The sequence below is a fragment of the Rhamphochromis longiceps genome, linkage group LG14 (assembly GCF_057381845.1).
Source record: "Rhamphochromis longiceps isolate RC_006_pf linkage group LG14, R_longiceps_female_GT1.1, whole genome shotgun sequence".
NCBI lineage: Eukaryota > Metazoa > Chordata > Actinopteri > Cichliformes > Cichlidae > Rhamphochromis > Rhamphochromis longiceps.
The window spans coordinates 16956122-16974702 of record NC_140570.1 but is presented as its reverse complement, the minus strand read 5'-3'; the positions used below and the strand labels follow the sequence as shown (position 1 = coordinate 16974702).

Genomic DNA, 18581 nt, shown 5'->3' with positions numbered 1-18581 from the left:
CACAGGCTCAGCCAATGGTGAAGCAGCACGCTGACATCATAAAATCTGCAGCAGAGATGAGGGCTTAGCAAATAAATAAATGTGGCCAAGTTAGAAGGAGAAAAGCAGGCAGGCTAAACAACTCTGCTGTGTTAACTTTTCCTTTAAACTAGTTTAACGTGTGAGGTCAGAGGGGGCAGTGGGACCACACGGGCCAGCACATAAGGGCAAAGCAAAGGCATCAAATAAAGCACGCACAGACAGAGGGTTTGTAAAACATCTCGATAGAAACCAGCTGAATGGAAACGGTACTACTGATCAGCCTGTGGAGCAGTGTAGGTGTGTGCGTGTGTGTGCGTGAGAGAGAGAGACCGGGTCTTTGATGTAGACAGGCTGATCACAGATCAGATACACGCGCTTCGTATCCAGAAAGCCAACCCCTCTCCCTCCCTCCCTTCCTCTCTCTGCCTTTGATCTCGGTCTGCCCTCGATCCGCAGCGGCTCAGAGTCGAGCCGTGCCGGGCTGGAGGAGCAGCAGCAGCAGCACTGGCATGGTGAGCGGACCGGTGCGGGAAACAGCCCACCACACCTCTCACCGGTCAGCTTTGGACTTCTAAGCGACACTCTGTAATCAGCAGGCCCCGTTTGTAGCAGGTAAGAAGAGCTTTGATGTCGCTTTTAGACGCTCGTAGATAAACGACAGACCGAGCGTTGATTGTATCCACAGGACGGGACAAACCTCGCTTTAAAGGCACGAGACGACTGAAACTCTCAGTCTGTGCACGCGTATTTGGAGAACTTATTCTCCAGTATCCAGTCTATGGTTGCAAAATGTAGTTTTCATTATTTATTTATTTATTTATTTACACACTTTGAAAAGGAAGAAGAAGAATGACACGTCCCTTTTGCAAAGCTGTGGATGCTGTCTTAACAGTTTTCCACATAAAGGAATTTTAATCTTTACTCACACACTGTCTGTATAGTTTTATAGGCTACTTATTTACAATGAGCTTGAGCTATATTGGTGTTTATAGTCTGAATATTCAAACGCACAACTTCCATCTTTTTATGTGATATTAAACGGGTTTCCTCCCTCCCTCCCTTCGTGCTGGCATATCTGGTTTCTTTGTGAACTAATTTTCACTTAAATACCCAATAAAAGTGTTTTGTGTTTTTGGTGGGTAAGGTTTGTCCGCCCAGCAAATTTGCATTTAACAAACCTTCAGCAAATCAGTGCTGTTTAAAAGTTTAACCCTGAGCTTGCTTGTATTGGGTGGAGAAGAATCAAATCACATCATTGTGTTGTTTAGTCTCAGATGATTTTACCCAACCAGCCTTTCTTCCTGATAGACTCTGCACTTTTTTCTTTTCTTTTTGTTAGGGTCTATAACTCTATAATAACATACTTGTGCACACTCACTTGTCTGATTGCTGTTTTTGTTCTTTCAGCTTCAAGCTCTGAGTGGCCCATCAAAATGGTTAGGATGCTTCAGAACACCTTCTCACTTGTGCTAACGTTGCATGTCCTGTATTCATCTCTGGTAAGTTTTTTTTAAAAATGTTTGCACAAACTTAAAATGGATAATTTTGCTTTGCATGTCTTGTCTGTTGCAATGTGTGCAAGGGAAGCTGGATGACACGTGAGCCAAATGCTTTCAGCTATTTAAACAGTTTGTATATATTCTGCAAAAGTGAAAAACGGCAGATACACTGCATATGCGTTAAATAGGCGACTGCTCAACCTGTGGGATCAGTAAAATCTTTGCTGAAGAGATTGTCAACCGCTGTCTCTGGGCTTAGCATTCACTGCATTGTTGCTTTTGACTTAGATTCTGCTGCTGAAGCTTTACAGTTTTCCCACAGGGCTCATTCAGGTTCGATCTTATCTCTTCCCTGTAGGATCGAGACTTATTTTCAAACAGGAGTCCCAGGGTTTGAAGGGAAGGGAGGGCGGCCTCCATAAATGATTATGGAATCAGACTGCTTTATCTGTTCTGGATGAAATGCAGGAATCTTCTAACTTTCTCCAAATGATTGTCTCTCATTCAGATTCACGCGAGAGCCGAAGAGCAGACCAGAGAGTGCCGAGAGCAGGAGTACAAGGACCGCTTTGGAAACTGCAAACCCTGCAAGCAGTGTGATGCAGGACAGGAGCTTTCAAAGGTTGGATTTCTTCTAAACTTTTTTGATTTGTCCACAAGAGCGTTTTCCCAAAAAGCAGTGTGTGCCTCGGTTTATTTAAGAAATGGAGAGTGTTGTAATCCATAACAGGTCAGCCGAGTCAGTTTCCCAGAGCTGAACAAAGTTGGCGGGAATTGTGGGGGAAAACTGTTGGTTTATGAAAAGAATGGACATCACTGTTTAGAAAAGTGTATCTTTCCCAGGGAACAGACATTATTTATTACTTCCTGTCTTTCATGCACAAAAACAGCCAAGCTGTTATTAGCTTTTGTAGAACACCGACCCTTCATTAATCAGTCACACCCATACTTTTGACCTTCTGCAGCTGAATGGCTTCCATTGTTTTTCCCCCCATTGCGTCTCGTCCAAACTTATTGTCTTTACTGTTTGAAGGCAGCCATGCCTAAGCTTGCTGCTCTTTCGACTGGGAATACAGTTTTTTCCACCACCTTAGCCACAGGTTTTTTTTGTGTGTGTGTTTGAGTGTGTGCGCTCGCTTTGTACAAACAGGCCTATTTAGTGTCAGTTAAGGCTGGTAAGCAGAGGCTTTCCTCTCTGGCAGCAGCTATGTGCCTACCTACTTCTGCAAGTGTAGGCAGTGATGTAAAAGTGAGTAACTGAATTAATGAGTTTGATTTAATAATGATAGTGGAACACATTAAACCTTGCATATCCCCTTCCCTGCACGCTGGTACGACACAGTAAAAAAACTGAGATAATTAAACCAAAGTTTCTCATTTCTTTGAACACCAAGTCCCCACCTACCTGCTGTTAAAACCCACTGTTTGCATGCAGCGGCCAATCAGAAGGAAGGTGAGGGAAAGGCAAGCTAAAACGGCTTATTTCATACAACGGGAATACTGAAGGGCCACATGACTGATTGTTTTGAGTTATTTTGAATTATGAATCATTCAAAGCTACTCTAGTAGACTCCAAAAAAATTGGTCCTGTTTGAAGGGTAATTTCTCTAACACTTTTGTCTTTGTGCTGTTTGATTGATTGATTGATTGATTGATTAATTGACTGATTGATTGATTGATTGATTAAAAAGCAGCACAATTATTATAAAAGCATGTATATTTGACAGCGAACTGTCAAAAGCAAAAATTAAAACTTCCAGACTGCAGGATTTGCTGCAGTAAAAAAAACATTAAAAGCTCTTAAAGTGAAGAATATACTGCACATAAAACATCTGCTAAACTGACTTTACACTTCAAAACATCTTTTAGCACGGACAAAAAACTCTGTATCACCCCCCCGACATCTGTTGCACACATGCATTTAAGTCTGGATCGCCTTTAATCTCAGTGCACACAGACATGCACTCTGTGGTTGCTGATACGCTTCAGTAGTCCTCGTGTTCCCCTGCAGCGTCGACGGGCATGAATGCCGCTAGCCACCCTGGGGTCCTGGTTAATAATTGGCTGCCTCATTCTTTCTCTGAAGGTAGCGGGATGCTGGCTCAAAATGGAAACCTGGGCCTTGCTCTAGGAGAAAGTTTCCCAGAAAAACAACTTTGTGATCTGAGCTCAGACAATCTGTCTGTATTCTCAAAGGCTAGCCTGACTGTCGAGAAGGAAGCAAAAAACTTTTGGAGTCCCTCTGTGCAGCTGCCATAGAGATCTCAGAGGAATGTGGCCCAGTTTGCTCTGGAAGTTTGCCTCTGGAAGCCGCTCTGAGGCTGGCTGACAAACATCAATTAGCTCCTCCACGCTAACTGTTGCTAAAAGAACCACCCATACAGAGGGAGCATCAATTAAAACCAGTTCTCCCTGACGTACTTCACTTCAGGTTTCATTATAGGAGGTTACTTAGTTAAGCTGTGTTGCATCAAGCATGAAGGTGAAGGCGTAAATCGCCTTCCAATGCATGCTGGAAGATTGCCGGGGGCATTAAAAAAGCGAGGCAGGAACACAACTTTGGCATGTCAGCATCTTGTAGAATGTAAGGGAGAGTGTAGCATTTCCTCTGGCCACACTTCTGGGACAAAGGACTTCTGGGTGGCACTGGCTAAAGAGAGGGAGCAACAGGCAGCAGAAGTGTCAGAGTCACAGTGATCGTTGTGTTTAAACAAGCCAGGCTGTAGTAGAGTTTAAACAGAAATAAAGAGAGCGCGTTATGTCCCACACAAAACACCTCTTTCAAGTAGCACGCCGTTGTTTTTCGTTGTGTTTCATCCCCCGGATCAGATGACTGGCAGAGCCTCCCCGCCCCCCTTGTGATTCCCTCTTAATCTCAGAAATATCTGTGCGTCTGAACTTGCTTCAGGTCCCAGCCAGCACACCCCCAGCACCACCGCCTTCTCTCCCCACACTACAGTGCTGTGTTGTGCTTGGCAGTCTCGCCCAAAGTAGATCAGGAGATAGGGCAGGGAAGCTGGATGTTAAGCATCAGTTTTTCTACGTGTTTTCAGGTGAAAAGCGCACGAGAGAACTTCATGCAAAACTATGGGAGCAGCCACGCTTTGAGGTTTATTTGCTTTAGTTGGGGTTTTTTCCCGTCTTTTTGCACACTACAGTTCAAATAGTTTTCTCCACAGATGATCGCCTTGATGCCCTCAAAAATGTTTTAACAGACTGTTTGTTACATTGCCCTTTTTGGGTATATAATGACTCCCGTCATCACAGATTTCCGCAGCAGAGTGCAGGCTTTCCTTTAGCTGCTGAACACGTCTCAGTTGGGTCTTTGTTGAGCTTTGTTAGCGAGGATAAAAGAAGAAAGGGACGGCTCCTTGATCAGAGGGGCAGGAACTGGCTCCATTTTCCTTTTGTTTCAGTGCTCTGACCTGCTTGTGTCTTTCGTAGCATCAGCCTTTCCTGCCATGCGGTGCCCCATGGACAGAGCTCGTGCCAGTGCCGGGCTGAGCGAGGACGAATCATCCCGGGGCCCCCTCCTTCATGAAGAAGTGGGTCACAGAACCACTGCGCGAGCGGGCTTGGCCGTGCGTTCTTAAAGATCAGATTCAAGAGTCTCTCTCTCTCGTGGTGTGCAATTGTGGGCAGCCAAATCTTTATCCTGACTTTCCCCCCTCTTTATCACTCATCGGTCACCCACATCCACTCCCCTCCCTGGGTTCTTCTGGTCTGCACGACTAGAGGGGTAAGGCCTTATATGGCGAGTTCACAGCAACAGCTGCAGAAGTCCAGCCTTATGGGTCCACCTCGGGCCAGGCCTTGCCCAGGGGTTCAGTGTCAGGCTCACATGTGTTTGGCTGGAAGCACTAAATTCCTCATCATCTTCTGTCCTGACTCTGTGGTGCCGTCACAAGATCACATCTTAGACTCCAGCCTCCATTTTTATTTCTTGCCAGCACGCTTCGCCAATCCTCCCTCCCGCCAATCATATCTAAACCTTCATCCCACATTCCAACAGGAACGCACGCCCGGCCGGTGAAACGGGACACGGGTGAAGAGAGAAGAGAAGGGAGAAGCCCTGTTTGAAGCTGACCTTCACTTTAATGATATACGAGCACCCCACCCCACCGCTCCCTGTGTGTCTTCCTGGATTTAGATTTCAGTGTGGTAATGCTGGATAACAGGAGGGCAGCTGCTGTGGAGCTGATAATGAATGATCGATGTATGATGTCATTCCCTCGGGGTAACGTCAGCTGTCATGGAAATGTCAGTTTGTCACTGAGGTCTCGCAGAGTCATTTTTAGAGATGTGACACAAAGAGAGGGAGAAAGACGGACAGAGGAAAGAACTGAAACAGTTTTGGCTTCTCCTTAGGAAAACTTTATAATGTTGCTTTAAAATGTTGAAGACTTTTGTGTTTCTACTTTGCCAGCTGATATAAAGACTGGGAAAGTCTTAAAAAACTCACACAAGCAAAAAAAAAAAAATACACATTCAATTCCACACAACCAATAAAATAATAAAATCATATCTTTTAATTTACATTATCCTTATTTTTGCTTCGTTCAGGTGATAATGAAGGGCTTTTTTAGGCATTAGATCATTCACACAGTTGAAGGAAGCTGTGCTTTTTATGTGCACTTTGAATTGCTGAACACAAAAAGAGTATTCATCTTGTTTTCTCCATATACCTCTCCATAATCCTTGCCCCCTTCCTGAAGCGTTTCCTTTGCTTTGCTGGCCTCTCAATCAACGGGACACTCACTGAGTCTGCTTGGAGTGGGAGTCCCACACAAACGCAGCAATAAACCTGCAATAATACAACAGTGGGTGTCCCCTCCAGCCTTTATTATTCAAATGCATGGCCTTTCTGGGTCTTGCAGCGGAAGGCTACTCATTCATACTGACAGAGTCAGGGAGCTTATTGCCAGTGTAAGATGGACTCTCAAAAGAGGCAGGCCACTGTTCTCGTCTGATCCCGCGAGCCAAGATCGTTCTTTAATTCCAGACCCCCGGTAGTCCGCATTCAAGCCCTCTTTTCACCAGCTGCACATCACCCCAAACCAACAACCCCACCTCTTAGCCGGTGTATTTCTCCCATTAATCCTTCCAGGAATGTGGCTTTGGTTATGGAGAGGATGCCCGGTGTGTGCCCTGTCGGAGCAGTCGCTTCAAAGAGGACCGGAGCCTGCAGAAGTGCAAACCCTGCCTGGACTGTGGACTCATCAACCGCTTCCAGAAGGGCAACTGCTCCACCACGAGCAACGCCGTGTGTGGCGACTGCCTGCCAGGGTGAGAGGACGCATCTTGCTGGTCAGTTTTACGAAAACCTACACGTTAATGGCATCTGTTTCGGTTAACAAACATTTGATTTTGTGTCTTGCACAGATATTACAGGAAGACAAAACTAAGCGGTTTCCAGGACATGGAGTGCATACCTTGTGGAGACCCTCCACCTCCTTATGAGCCCAACTGTAAGCACCTTTGCTTTCTCTGACCTCCTCTAACAGTTGGACTAACACGAGTGGGAGATTTTGTCCACTGTTCTCATGAACACACCCCATTCATTCCTAACTCACAATAGACGATGTTTTAACATGAAACAACAGGGATACAATAGTCCAAAAGTAAACATCATCCTCCATGACAAACTTTTGAACTCCTTGCCAAACTGCTGCTGGAACCAAAAAAAAAGGTGCCGGGCACGCACATGCCAGCACACGGTAGTGGAGTAACCAGCACCGCAGCCATATTTCATTCACCAGCCCTCGCTGAGCCGGCCAGCTACGCTATATGTGCAAATAAATGCTTGGATTTACAAGCTGAGCAGTTGAAAAGCTGAGTAGCATAATAGTGGATTTGCCAACAGTGGATTATATTAGTTCAGAGCATGTCACTCATTTAAAAAAAATCTGTTTGGATTAAATGCGCAAACTTCCTTAAACAAAAACCCAACGGCGTTCCTAATAACGACCCTAATTTTCTTTCTCTTTGTCCCAGCACCAAAGTAAACATGTCTGCAGGAGTGTGCCGCTTCGAGCAGCATCATTTATTTCCATTATGCAAAAAAACCCCAAAAAACAAGGAGGTGTGCTCCGATGCATTCACAAAGCATTGTGGGCTTGCATTCATGTAGGCTGCAGATCCAATTAACTTCTTTCTTCTGGCCTTTGTAAGTAGTTAAGTGCAACCTTATGATTTCACGTTTCCACATAAACCCAACAGGCGAGTGAACTTATACCTTTTGGTAATTGAGTGTGACTTCCTGATGGCGGAGGATACGGCAGCTGTTTCCAACAAGGCTTTTTTTTTTTGGCAACAAGAACATCGGGGCTGTTCAAGCCAGAGTTAACACCCCTGTGTCAAATAAACGAGGACAGCTCTGGGAAAACTCTTAAAAAGGGAAAAAAAAACAGAAAAACTTTTTTAAACTTTGCGCACGAGCCCCAGGTGTAAAGAAGAGTCGCTTCATCGGATCGTCTGCTCCCGGTTGGGTTTTTCATCTTTGTATCTCTGTCGGTGTAGCGCGTGTAATGAGCGCTGGCCTTGGGGCAGCCCCCCTCCCCGTCTGCACGTTCGTCCATCTGCGCAGCTCCCCGTTTTGATAATAGTGCAGCCCCCGTGAAACAAAATGGCCATTGTGTCTGAGAACATAGCTGGTAGTTAGCTCCTACAGAGACTCTCAGTGGAACATTTCCAAATGTTTGAAAATCTCGCCCCCCTTCCCTCCCTCCACCTCTGCCTCCAGTGTTATCTTGAGCAGGGTGGTGAAAACTTAAAGGGCAGATCATTCTAATAGGCCACACTGGGCCCGGGGGCTGGTGGTGGTGGTGGGGGTAAAGGTGCAGCTGTGCAGGGGAGGTATGCTGCCGTCTGTGGTGGACTGTAAATCTCAAACCGCTCCTTTCTTCTCCTCCCTTTTTCTTTTATGCCCCCCCACCCCCACCCCCACCTCCCCCAGTGGCTTCTTGGAGCTGAGTTAAAAATGAGGTTGTGTTTTATGGATTCCCTTCAGCCTCTTTAATGCGTTTCATCTGCTGAAGTTCTTCACTGTCACGGTAGATCTCAGAGACTAACACACGGGCGTGCAGACAGATACATGTGCACGCGCGCACACATACACACACTTGTTGAAGGAATGCTACCTGCTCTTTGTGCCTTGTCCCGGTATCACATTTATTACAGTGTCAGAAAGGATTTAGAGCGAGTCAGACGGGAATTTGATCCTTATTTTTGTTCAGAGAACAGAGAAACAGTGCCGTCAGCTATAAACCACAGTTATATTATTAGGTATATTTGAGGCAGGTTGGAAAAACTGTGCTAATATTACTACTTCCTGATAGTGCTACTACACACACTCACTTGCCACTTCAATAGGTACAGCTTGCTAATAACAGGCTGGTCCCTCTTTTGCCTTCAGAACAGCCGTAAGCCTTTGTGGCACAGATTCAACAAGGTGCAGGAAACAGATTTTGGTCCAATCTCCCACTGGAAACATCACAAAGGTGCTGTATTAGATTGAGATCTGGTGACTGTGGAGGACATCTGAGTACAGTGACGTGAACATGGTCAGCAAGAATACTTTAGTAGGCTGTGGTGTTTAAGCAATGCTCAGCTAGTGCTTAAGTATGTCAAGGAAATATCCCTGAACAATTACACCACCAGCAGCCTGATCTGTCGATTCAAGGGAGAGTGGATGGATGCTTTCATGTTGTTTACTCCAGATTCTGACCCTACCATCTGAATGTTGCAGCAGAAATTGGGAAAATGCCACCCTGTCTGATGAGTCTCATTGCATGTAGCCTCAGTTTTCTGTTCTAAGCTGACAGGAGTGACATCCATTGTGATGGCAGTCCTATTTAGAAATTCATAATGCTAGAGAAAAAAAACAGAGCTTATAGATATATGTCATTAGCATATTTCTCTACCTTAAATTTTATACCACATAACATGTTTAGACTCTGATAGAGCTCCATTGTAAAAGCATTCAGGCGTTTTGACAGCTCCCAATTAAATACTCCAAAACTTTCGTTCAGCTCTACTAAAGAAGCTCTTAAAATAGTGTTCATAGACGGTCAAAGAGCCTTCAGAGGTGTAAAGAAGTGCTTCTTTTATTTGGACTTTGTGGCATTCCATAAAGTCAGCAGGCTATGAAAGGCTGTGGTTTATTGGTCTGGTTTGTATGCGGATAATATCAGCAGGTGAGCTCTCTTCAATGGACCAGTGTTGGTCTGTGTTTGCTGCAGCTGCTGCGTCTCCGATAACAGGCTGGCTTGTGATGCTCGCTTCGGATGAGCTGAATTTGACCATGACAATGAAGGCAGAGTTTAAACATAACGGTCAGACGTCAGATACAGTACAGAGAGATTATTGGCATAACTCTCACAAAACACAAACATGCTGATATTTCAGCTTGTCAGTGTCAGTGTGGGGTGAGGAATATATATTTTACCAATGGCATACAGTACTGTGCAAAAGTCTTGAGCTACCCCTCATTTCTTTATATTTTCATAGGAAATTTGGGGAAGAAGGTGTTTGCAGTGTGTTTAGGATCATTGCCATATTGAAAAAGTGAAGCTGTTGTCAATCAGTTTTTTTCTAATTGGTACTGCATGGTAGATTAAAATCTGAGGGCTGAAATGTAGTCCCAAACCATTTCTTGACGGCCAATGCGGCCATTTCTGATAAAGCTTCAGTGAACAGTAGATGATCAACTGAAGTGACAGATGTATCACTCAGGTCCTGCGTGAGGCCTTTTTTTTTTTTTTTTTGTATTTCTTAAGGTTACGGCTTTTTGATCTGCTGTAGATTTCCGTTTGTCCCTCAATCTGTGCTGTCATTCGCATTTTTCACAGATTCAGCTAAAGATACTGGAACAAATTGTGTTTTTGCCACAGGTCAGCAGTAACAAGTAATGTTCTTTGCCAAGTTGTTTGTTATGTATGGGCACAAGGCTGGTTCATGCCTTGAATTAGGTGCTTGAATGATTGACAGGTCAGCATTAGGTGGCTTAACAAACAGAAACAAAACAATCCTCTGAAAATGGTCAGGTAGAAGGAGTGGACTGAACATGAGTAAACGTAACTGAAAAAGCAGCCAATGTCCAAAGAAAAACTTCAGAAAGCCTGAAGGACTATTGTTTGACATCACATCAAAGTCTGGCTCCTTATTTGCATATTAAAACCACTATTTTAGAAAACTGGCCAGATATAAACAAATGGTCTTACTGTAAGTAATCAGCTGGGTGCTTTAATGGCAATAATGATTAGATTATGAAAAAAAAAATACTAATAGGCACTTTGAAGCTGTACATCTATTTACACTTTTTTTCCAGGTAAAAAACTATTTCCTACCAAATACCCTTTCAATGAAAACCTTTGAATCCATCAGGTAACATGAACTTTGAATCCAGCTGTAACCACTGTTCAAATGTCTATTTTGTAAAAGTCTGCAAATGAGAAATTACATTAATAGTGCCTCAGTTGCATATTTAAACAAACAAAAATCACTAAACATAGAATATAATGTAAATAGTCAAGTGTGCAAATTTTTATTGGGATGTGTTATCCCATTTGTCTCCGCTGTCATTTAGTGTTTATTGATGCCGGAGCAGGATTGAATGCTTCACTTCACACAAAGTCTTTAGGCACAAAATCCCCTAAATAAAGTGCATTTTAGATTTTTTAATAACAAGCAATAAGTCATGTTTCTGACATTATGCTCTTTTCTGTGCTTATCTCAAACGTATCCTTTACTCTGCCCCCTCGGTCAAACTGAGTATTGTAACTCCGCTTGGCGTTACAATACTTATTATTTTAGTTGGTCTCTTTTTCTCCCCCCCTTTTTTTAAAGGAATGTTAAAATACCCCTATCCCCTATCTGTCTGCATTAAAGAAAAAAAAAAACCTCCACAAAGTTAAATGTTTACATTGCATAACAAAGAGCTCTTGGAAGTGAAAAGGCTCAAACCAGCTGTCTGTATGATTAATATACTGAAAGCAAACAGCAAAGTTTTCTCAAACAAATGTCATTCATTATATTTGCCATACTTTTCAGTATGCTTTGTGGACAGTAATGCTAAGCTAGTTGCACGTGTTCTCAGAGATAAGTTTATTCCAATCACACTGCTTTTGTTTTTTTGTTCACCTCTTCTTAAAGCTGCAGACTAATGTGGAGACGTGCAGCTTACATGCTACACATGTTACCCAGTCTCCTGATATCTCATCACCCAGGATGTCTGTGCCACACTGTTTCTGTGTATTGCTGTGATTAAAATCTGGAGAGGATTGAGAACGTGCTGCTGCAGACGTGCTTAGTTTTATAACCCTGCTAAATTTACATGGGTTAAGAAAAAATGTTGCCTAACCTTAAAAAAACAAAACAAAACAGCGTTTAGAAAGAAAAGGTGCAGCAAACTTGTTTTTATTATGTGTTGCAAATCAGGTTTAAAAACTACTGCCTTTAAAAATCTGCCAAATCAAATATCCTCGGCAACCTTGTGTGATTAACATTTGGGATAAATAACACACATAAGAGTTCAACATTTAAAACCAAATTTTAAGTTTGTTTTGCAATTTTTGGTTGTTTGTTTGTTTCTCTATCAAAGTATAAATCCTAAAGCCAACATATTTTTATCTGCTAATAAGGCTAAAGATTCAAATAATTTCAGAAAGTTGCAAAAAAAAGCTTCAGACTCCTCTTCACGCTTGGTTTTTGACAGTTTTTTCTACTCTTTGCTCTGTATGATGTCAGAGTGTTGATATGCCTAATTTGGTCATTTCTGGCACAGCAGCCCCACCCACCTCCCTGTTCAAATTATTGTTTATTTGCGGCAGCCAATCAGGAGGAACGTGGCTCACAGAGAGAAAAAATGGAGCTCAAATGGCTTGTTTCACATGTAAGATCTAATATCCCTGTGTTGGTGTTGTTCCTACATCATCAGAATAATGTTGGTCAAGGATCAACATTGTCTGGTCATTCACTTAGCATTAGCCAGAAAGTTAGCAATGACTTTACTTTCCTGCTTTGGTGGTCGACTGTGTGTAGCAACTAGTTGAGAAAATACAGGGACACTCAGCAGGTAAGCAGACAGACATTTTTGCTTGGGAGTCGGCAAAAGGGCAAAATAAAAAGCTTCAAAACTGACAGTTACTGTTAAGTGTATGCTAATGCTACAGCTCTGTCTATTGTTTGCTTCCATGTTTGCACAAAGTGGCCAAAAATACCACATAAAGCAGCTTTAAACAGCGTTAGAAAACACATAGAAGTTTTCAGTCTAGCTGCTCTTACCGTAGTTTACATTTGGAGCCTATATTTTATCTATATCTGTGGGGTGTTGAGAAGGATAATTATACATAGCAGGAGCCTTTTTTTTTTTCCAAACAGCATTAATCCACATTATACGCTGATGTTCTGCATGTGTGGGAACTTGAGCTGCATTCTTTGTAAGCCTGCCCTATCCGTATGAGTTTTTGTCTTTGTGTTAAAGGTCACGAAGGTGGGTACACACACTGACATCACATTTCCCCTCAGGAAGGAGGACTGTAATGCCACGCTCACACACTCAGTGACACAACATTAAGCTTTCCCTCTGCCACATACACACTCCTATGTGCCCAGTATATCCACCTCTTGATTTAAAAGCTGTTAGGGCAGCCTGAGGGTAGAGGGGGGGAAACGACTGTAAATCATCTTCTGCAGAGTATGAAGCAGAGGCAGATGAAAGAATTTAACATGGAGTCTTTTCTCTTTGAACTCTACTTTTTTCATTAGCATGGAGATTACTGACTTGAGGCAAATAAAAGTTGATAGGCTGAGAACTCTTTTAAGAAAAAGGTATTATCCTCATATTTGTCGTCGTTGTTTTAACCCTTTTTTGTGTCTGATACCTTGCTGGTAAACTGTACTTCACATTTGTCTCCTTTCTATTTCCTCGGCAGGCAGCGGGCGTGTGAATCTGGTGCCGCTGCCCTCGGTAGTGACCAGTCCACGGGACATGGCTCTGGCTGCGGTCATCTGCAGCGCTCTTGCTACAGTGCTGCTGGCCCTGCTCGTTCTGTGTGTCATCTACTGCAAGAGGCAGCTGCTGGAGAAGAAGCCCAGCGGTGAGTCCCGATGCTCTGAAGCCGCATGTGTCACATTTTCTTGTGTCCAAAATAACCATCGGAATAAGAGCTGGAACTTAATGAGCGTGGTTGTGGCAGATGTGTAAAGTAAGATTAAAGTTTTAGTGCAAGAACATTTTCATGCACCTTGACAACATAGCAAGCATTGGACTTTGAACGCCCGCATCAGGTGCTGAACTTTCAGGGCACAGTAAAATTTCTAGTTCGATATGTACTCTAGTCAGGCGTTCCAAAAACAAAGGAAAGCTCATCAGTGTTCCAAAACGTATTTAGTTATACAACATCAAACAGTGTAGATAAGATGGCGATAAGTTATCTCAAACGTGTGCTTTAAGACGTGCCGAGAGGGCAGCTATGTGGAAGCTGGAGTCTGTAGTCCTTACACAACGTAATCAGAGGTTTACACACCCCTTTTGGGCATGAATGTCGTGGTTATTTTTGGCTATTTATGGTTATTTTGCACTGTTCTTTTCCCAGTTGCACAGCATGCAGCCATGTGATTTAAAAAAACAAGACTTGGATGCACAAGTTTGAAATTATTTTGGATTTTTGGTAGTTTCTTTTTGCCAGCATAAAAAGGATTTGCTTGATAGCACTCAGTGGATTGACCAATATTCAGAACAATGGGAAAGTCCAAGGAACTCGGTGAAGATCTAAGATTTAGACAAGTAGGGAAGGTCTCTTTGAGGTATTTCTAAACAACTGCAGGTTTTAAGATCATCAGTTCAAATAACTGTACGAGTAGATCCTCGTGCTCTTCTGAAGTTTGCAGCTGCCCACATGGACAAGTCTTCTAGGGAAAGATTTTATTGTCAGATGAGACAAAGATTGAGCTGTTTGGCCACAATGACGAGAGATATGTTTAGAAGAGTAAAGGTGAGGGTTTCAAACTTAAGAACACTGTATAAACTGTCAAGCATAATAGTGGTAGCTTCAGCTTTACCTCAAATAAACAGCTAAACATTTAAAACTTGGGCACAGTTGGGTGTTTGAACAGGACAATGATTCCAAACGCACATCAGAACTGGTTTTGGGATAAAGCAGGCGCACATTAAGCTGTGAACTATGGTAAAAGCCAGGTCCGTACCAGCAACTCATTTGAATGGATTTAAATTCAAACTTGTGCACCCAATTCCTGGTCTTGAAAGTCGTTAAAGATGTATGCAATCCAACCTGGAAAAAGAACAAAGAAATATTCTGCATATGAAGGGACTCCATAGCTGTAAATAAGGCAGCTGTATGAACATGCCATTGCTCCTTTTAGCTCTAAGAACAGGGTGCAGTGTTGAGCTTTATCAAACCCTGATGTTGCATATTTGCGGAATTCTTGAGTCCAAAAATGCCTCAATATGTGAAACGTCCCCAGGCAAAGAATTAATGACATCACGTTTCCCTTGCTGTGCTTGCTCCAAACAAAGAGTGCGGTAGAAGTTACCAAGGAGGTACCAGTTGTGTATTGTTTTTTTGGTTTTTCATACTTGTGTGATGTAAAGTGAGTTAATTATTTCATCAGTAGTTTCAGCCAGTAGAAACACGAACCCCGCCCTTCACTCCAGCGAAATGCTAACAGTTGTTTTTTTAAATTATACAAAGGAATTTTAATTGGTCTTATGGACCCGAGGGTTGTAAGGCATTTCCCAACGCATAAGAGAGCATGTAAATTTAGTAGATAAACACTTCGGTTGGAGCTGGAAGGATTTCACCTGACAGAAGTCATAATACGAGCAAAGTTGTACCACACTGGTTTCTATAATTAGTCTTAAAAGTCCCACCTTTTATTTGGTAGTTCTCAATCGAGGTAATAATGCTGTTATAAAAGTTTCACAGTCATTACTTAATCTGTCATCTCTGTGTGTTTCCTCAGCAGCTTCTCTGAGGTCTCAGGACTGTCCCTACCGCGGAGCAGAGCTCTCCTGCCTGGACGCCCGCTGGCTCCATGACTTTCCACAGAGACCTTGCTGCCAGTGTCACCTGAGCCCCGGACACACCTGTGGTAGGCTGCGGTTCACATCAAAGGGATTTTGCACTGAAATCGACAGACAATGACTACAAACGCTGGGTGAATTTCTGTTTGTGTAAAGTTGTGTCCCTGTGTGTGCTGTTCAGGTCCCGTCCATCTAATCCCGTCTCTGTGCTGCGATGAGAGCTGCAGTCTGGGCCGCAGCCAGGGTAACAGTCCTTTCCAGTCCCAGATGAGTCTCAGTGAAGGGTGAGGATAAAAAAATACAACTGATATTTTAAGAGAGTTTTTTGGGGTTGTTTTTTTTTTTTTTTTTACAGCACAAAGAGTAACTAGCTGAGGTTAAGATGCTGCTGCTGAGTAACTCCATATTACTTGCATTACATTAAAGCTTATGATAACATGCTTGGTTTGGTTAACACCTTTATCCAAACATTTGTCAGCACAGACAGAAATGACTAAGAAACCAGCAGTGTTTGCACTACTTGGCTCTGCTGAGTGGCTAGTAGCTAAATTCAACATTAAAGCTCATGTCCAGCTCTGCATTTTTATTCTTTATTCTCTACCAGACTAAATGTGCATGAGTCACAGTTCAAAACAAGATTTTTAGCTACTCTCTCTTTAACCTTTCTACTGATTGATTGCCCCTTGCAAACAGAATGTCTGATAATCAGGTGGGTGGAGCTTCAGAGTAGGCTAGTCAGCTGCAACATTGGTACCCTTCTGCTTTACCGCCTCAGGCCCAACGTTCTATTTTCAGATGTTTCAACGAGGTGTTGCAGATACAATTTAAATGACACCTTTGAAGTGCTGACAGCACGCAGAAGCCACAGGGTGTGGCTGCAGACAGATTTGGGATGATATTAACTACAATTTTCTTAATTATGCTTCCCAGAAATGCAAACATGGACGAGGAGCTGGAAGGACATCCCGAGGCCGTCTGTAGGGCTGAGTATTTTGATGAACCTGCAGAAGGACCTGGGGCGGTGGGAGAAGAGGAGGATGAGGGGGAAAGGTGCGGGTTGAGGGACAAATCCCCTGAGAGGAGCTCACGGAGCTGCAGTGAAGCTGTGACAGATGTATCGACTCAGGAAGGTGAGGCAATATTAGCTCAATTCCTCTTTCAGAGAAGAAAACCAGAAACACTGATAGATTTTTTTTTAATTGGTTAAAAAAAATTAAATTCTTCATGTTTTATTGGTGTATTAACTCACTTGCTTGTGCAAAGAAAAAAAATCACATGGCCTCTCCCATGATTTAAAACACAGGCTCGGTATGAAATAAATCCCATAATCCCTGCTGAGAGTTAGAAGCTGTTCATCAACTGCTCTCAAACTCACGGCTTGCCTTTTTATAGCCTTGGACACGACTCTGTGTCCATGAGGAGCAGCTGGTAAATAAAGTTCTTTGATGTAGACAAGACTGTCCTGTTTTAAGTCAGGTTCTTGGCTGGGCGAGGGTAGATACGTTACTAATCACTGCGTGTCTGCATTCCTCTTCCTGCTCTCTTTCCAGGATGACATAGATTTCTTTGGCTTGTGTTCCACCCTTGAACCACCCTGGACTCGACAACAGCCGTGGCCGGATCCTGTCTCGGATTTCTCACTAGTTCACCCCCATCAAACACAAAAAAAACAAAAAACACCGCAACCACCACTACATACACCCAGACAACCAGTGTGGCCACTCTGCCCACTTCAGAGCCCTCCATCTACCAGAACATGTGCTTACATGCAAACAAAAGCATAGAGACTGTGAATTCGTTGACCCAGAAGGTAAAAATCATATGAAGTTCAAATGTCGACCTATTACTGCGGAGCGCAGTGAATCAAAATGAGCCTCTGCTCTGCATCGAGAATGTCTTGCATCTTCATGTGTAAGAGAACAAGCAAACAAACAAACAAAAAAACTGTACCGCTCATTTAGCAGCTGGTGTTATGAAGCTTTTGTGTGTAAAGTTTGAAGTGTGACGAAAAGTGTCAAAAGTGATTATGTTGCACATTGAAGACAATCTTGATAATATGGAACAAGTTAAGATGAGGAATGTCTAAGTGATAAATGTGTTGTAGATACTGTAAGATAGTAAATAGGTCAATATTTTTGTAACATAGGCATCATGTATGTCCCCCTCCCATGCACCCAGTTATGACGATGGTTGCGTTTGGTCACTTCCATGTGCCATTTTTGTAAATAAACCACTTGAACATGTTTACATACATTCTGTCATCATCTTTATTTTTTGTTAAATGTAAAAATTCTTTAATGAAATTAAAAAGTCAGTCATATGGATGAAGTTCTGAGGTCTTCTTTTTTTTAAATCAATAACTACGAACTCATAGTATGTACTGCGCTGCTTTGAATCAGTCACTCACTCGTGTGATAATAGACTTCTCTGCATTGAATCATTACTTGTTAATCTCTGGTTCCCTTTCATAGCACATCTTTTGTTCTGTCTTCCTCCGCTCACCCCAACCAGTTGCAGCAGGTGGCCGCCCCTCCCTGAGCCTGCTTCTGCTAAAGGCTTCTTCCTGTTAAAAGGGAGTTTTTCCTTTCCACTTGCACCAGCGTTTGCTCATAGGGAGTCATATGATTGTTGGGTTTTTCTCTGTTGTATTATTGTAGGGCCTCAAGGTGACTGTTGTTGTAATTTGGGGCAGTATGAATAAAATTGAACTGAACTGAATGTTGCTAAAGAATCAGTACTAATAAGACCAGGCAACATTTTCCAGTTTATTATATAATTTTGGTGATCCCAATGCGAACTGTAGCCTCAGTGTCCTGTTCTTAGCTGATGAGTGTCACCTGCTGTGGTCTCCTGTAGTCCATATGCTTCAAAGTTCCCGTGTTGTTACAACCAAAGTATGCAGATGAGCAGTTACTTGTTGCCTTCCTATCAACTCGGTCTCCTATGACATCATCAAGGCATTTTCATCCAGAGAGCTGCCACTCACTGGATATCTTTCTTGTCAGACGAGTCTCTGT

At 43.0% G+C, this 18581-nt stretch overlaps 1 protein-coding gene across 2 annotated transcripts; it reads left to right on the top strand.

Moving 5' to 3' along the window:
* Positions 1-395: 395 nt before the first annotated feature.
* LOC146653858 (tumor necrosis factor receptor superfamily member 19-like) lies at positions 396-17728 on the top strand. 2 transcript variants are annotated; one of them, XM_085429114.1, is made up of 10 exons: positions 396-633; positions 1429-1520; positions 2029-2142; positions 6628-6806; positions 6903-6988; positions 13454-13618; positions 15507-15632; positions 15746-15848; positions 16495-16694; positions 17115-17728. In XM_085429114.1, the coding sequence occupies exons 2-10, from the start codon at positions 1455-1457 to the stop codon at positions 17117-17119; spliced, it is 1044 nt and encodes a 347-aa protein (XP_085285240.1). In that variant the 5' UTR covers positions 396-633; positions 1429-1454; the 3' UTR covers positions 17120-17728. The 2 variants fall into 2 exon arrangements, with proteins under 2 accessions (XP_085285240.1, XP_085285239.1); XM_085429113.1 differs by having other exon boundaries at positions 403-633; positions 15504-15632.
* Positions 17729-18581: the final 853 nt, after the last annotated feature.

Excerpts from the sequence above, each read along its gene's own strand:
- LOC146653858 (XM_085429113.1), top strand. The coding sequence starts at position 1,455 with ATGGTTAGGATGCTTCAGAACACCTTCTCACTTGTGCTAACGTTGCAT. Across the intron at positions 1,521-2,028 it reads ATGTCCTGTATTCATCTCTG|ATTCACGCGAGAGCCGAAGA; the intron begins GTAAGTTTTTTT and ends TCTCTCATTCAG. Across the intron at positions 15,633-15,745 it reads GAGCCCCGGACACACCTGTG|GTCCCGTCCATCTAATCCCG; the intron begins GTAGGCTGCGGT and ends TGTGCTGTTCAG.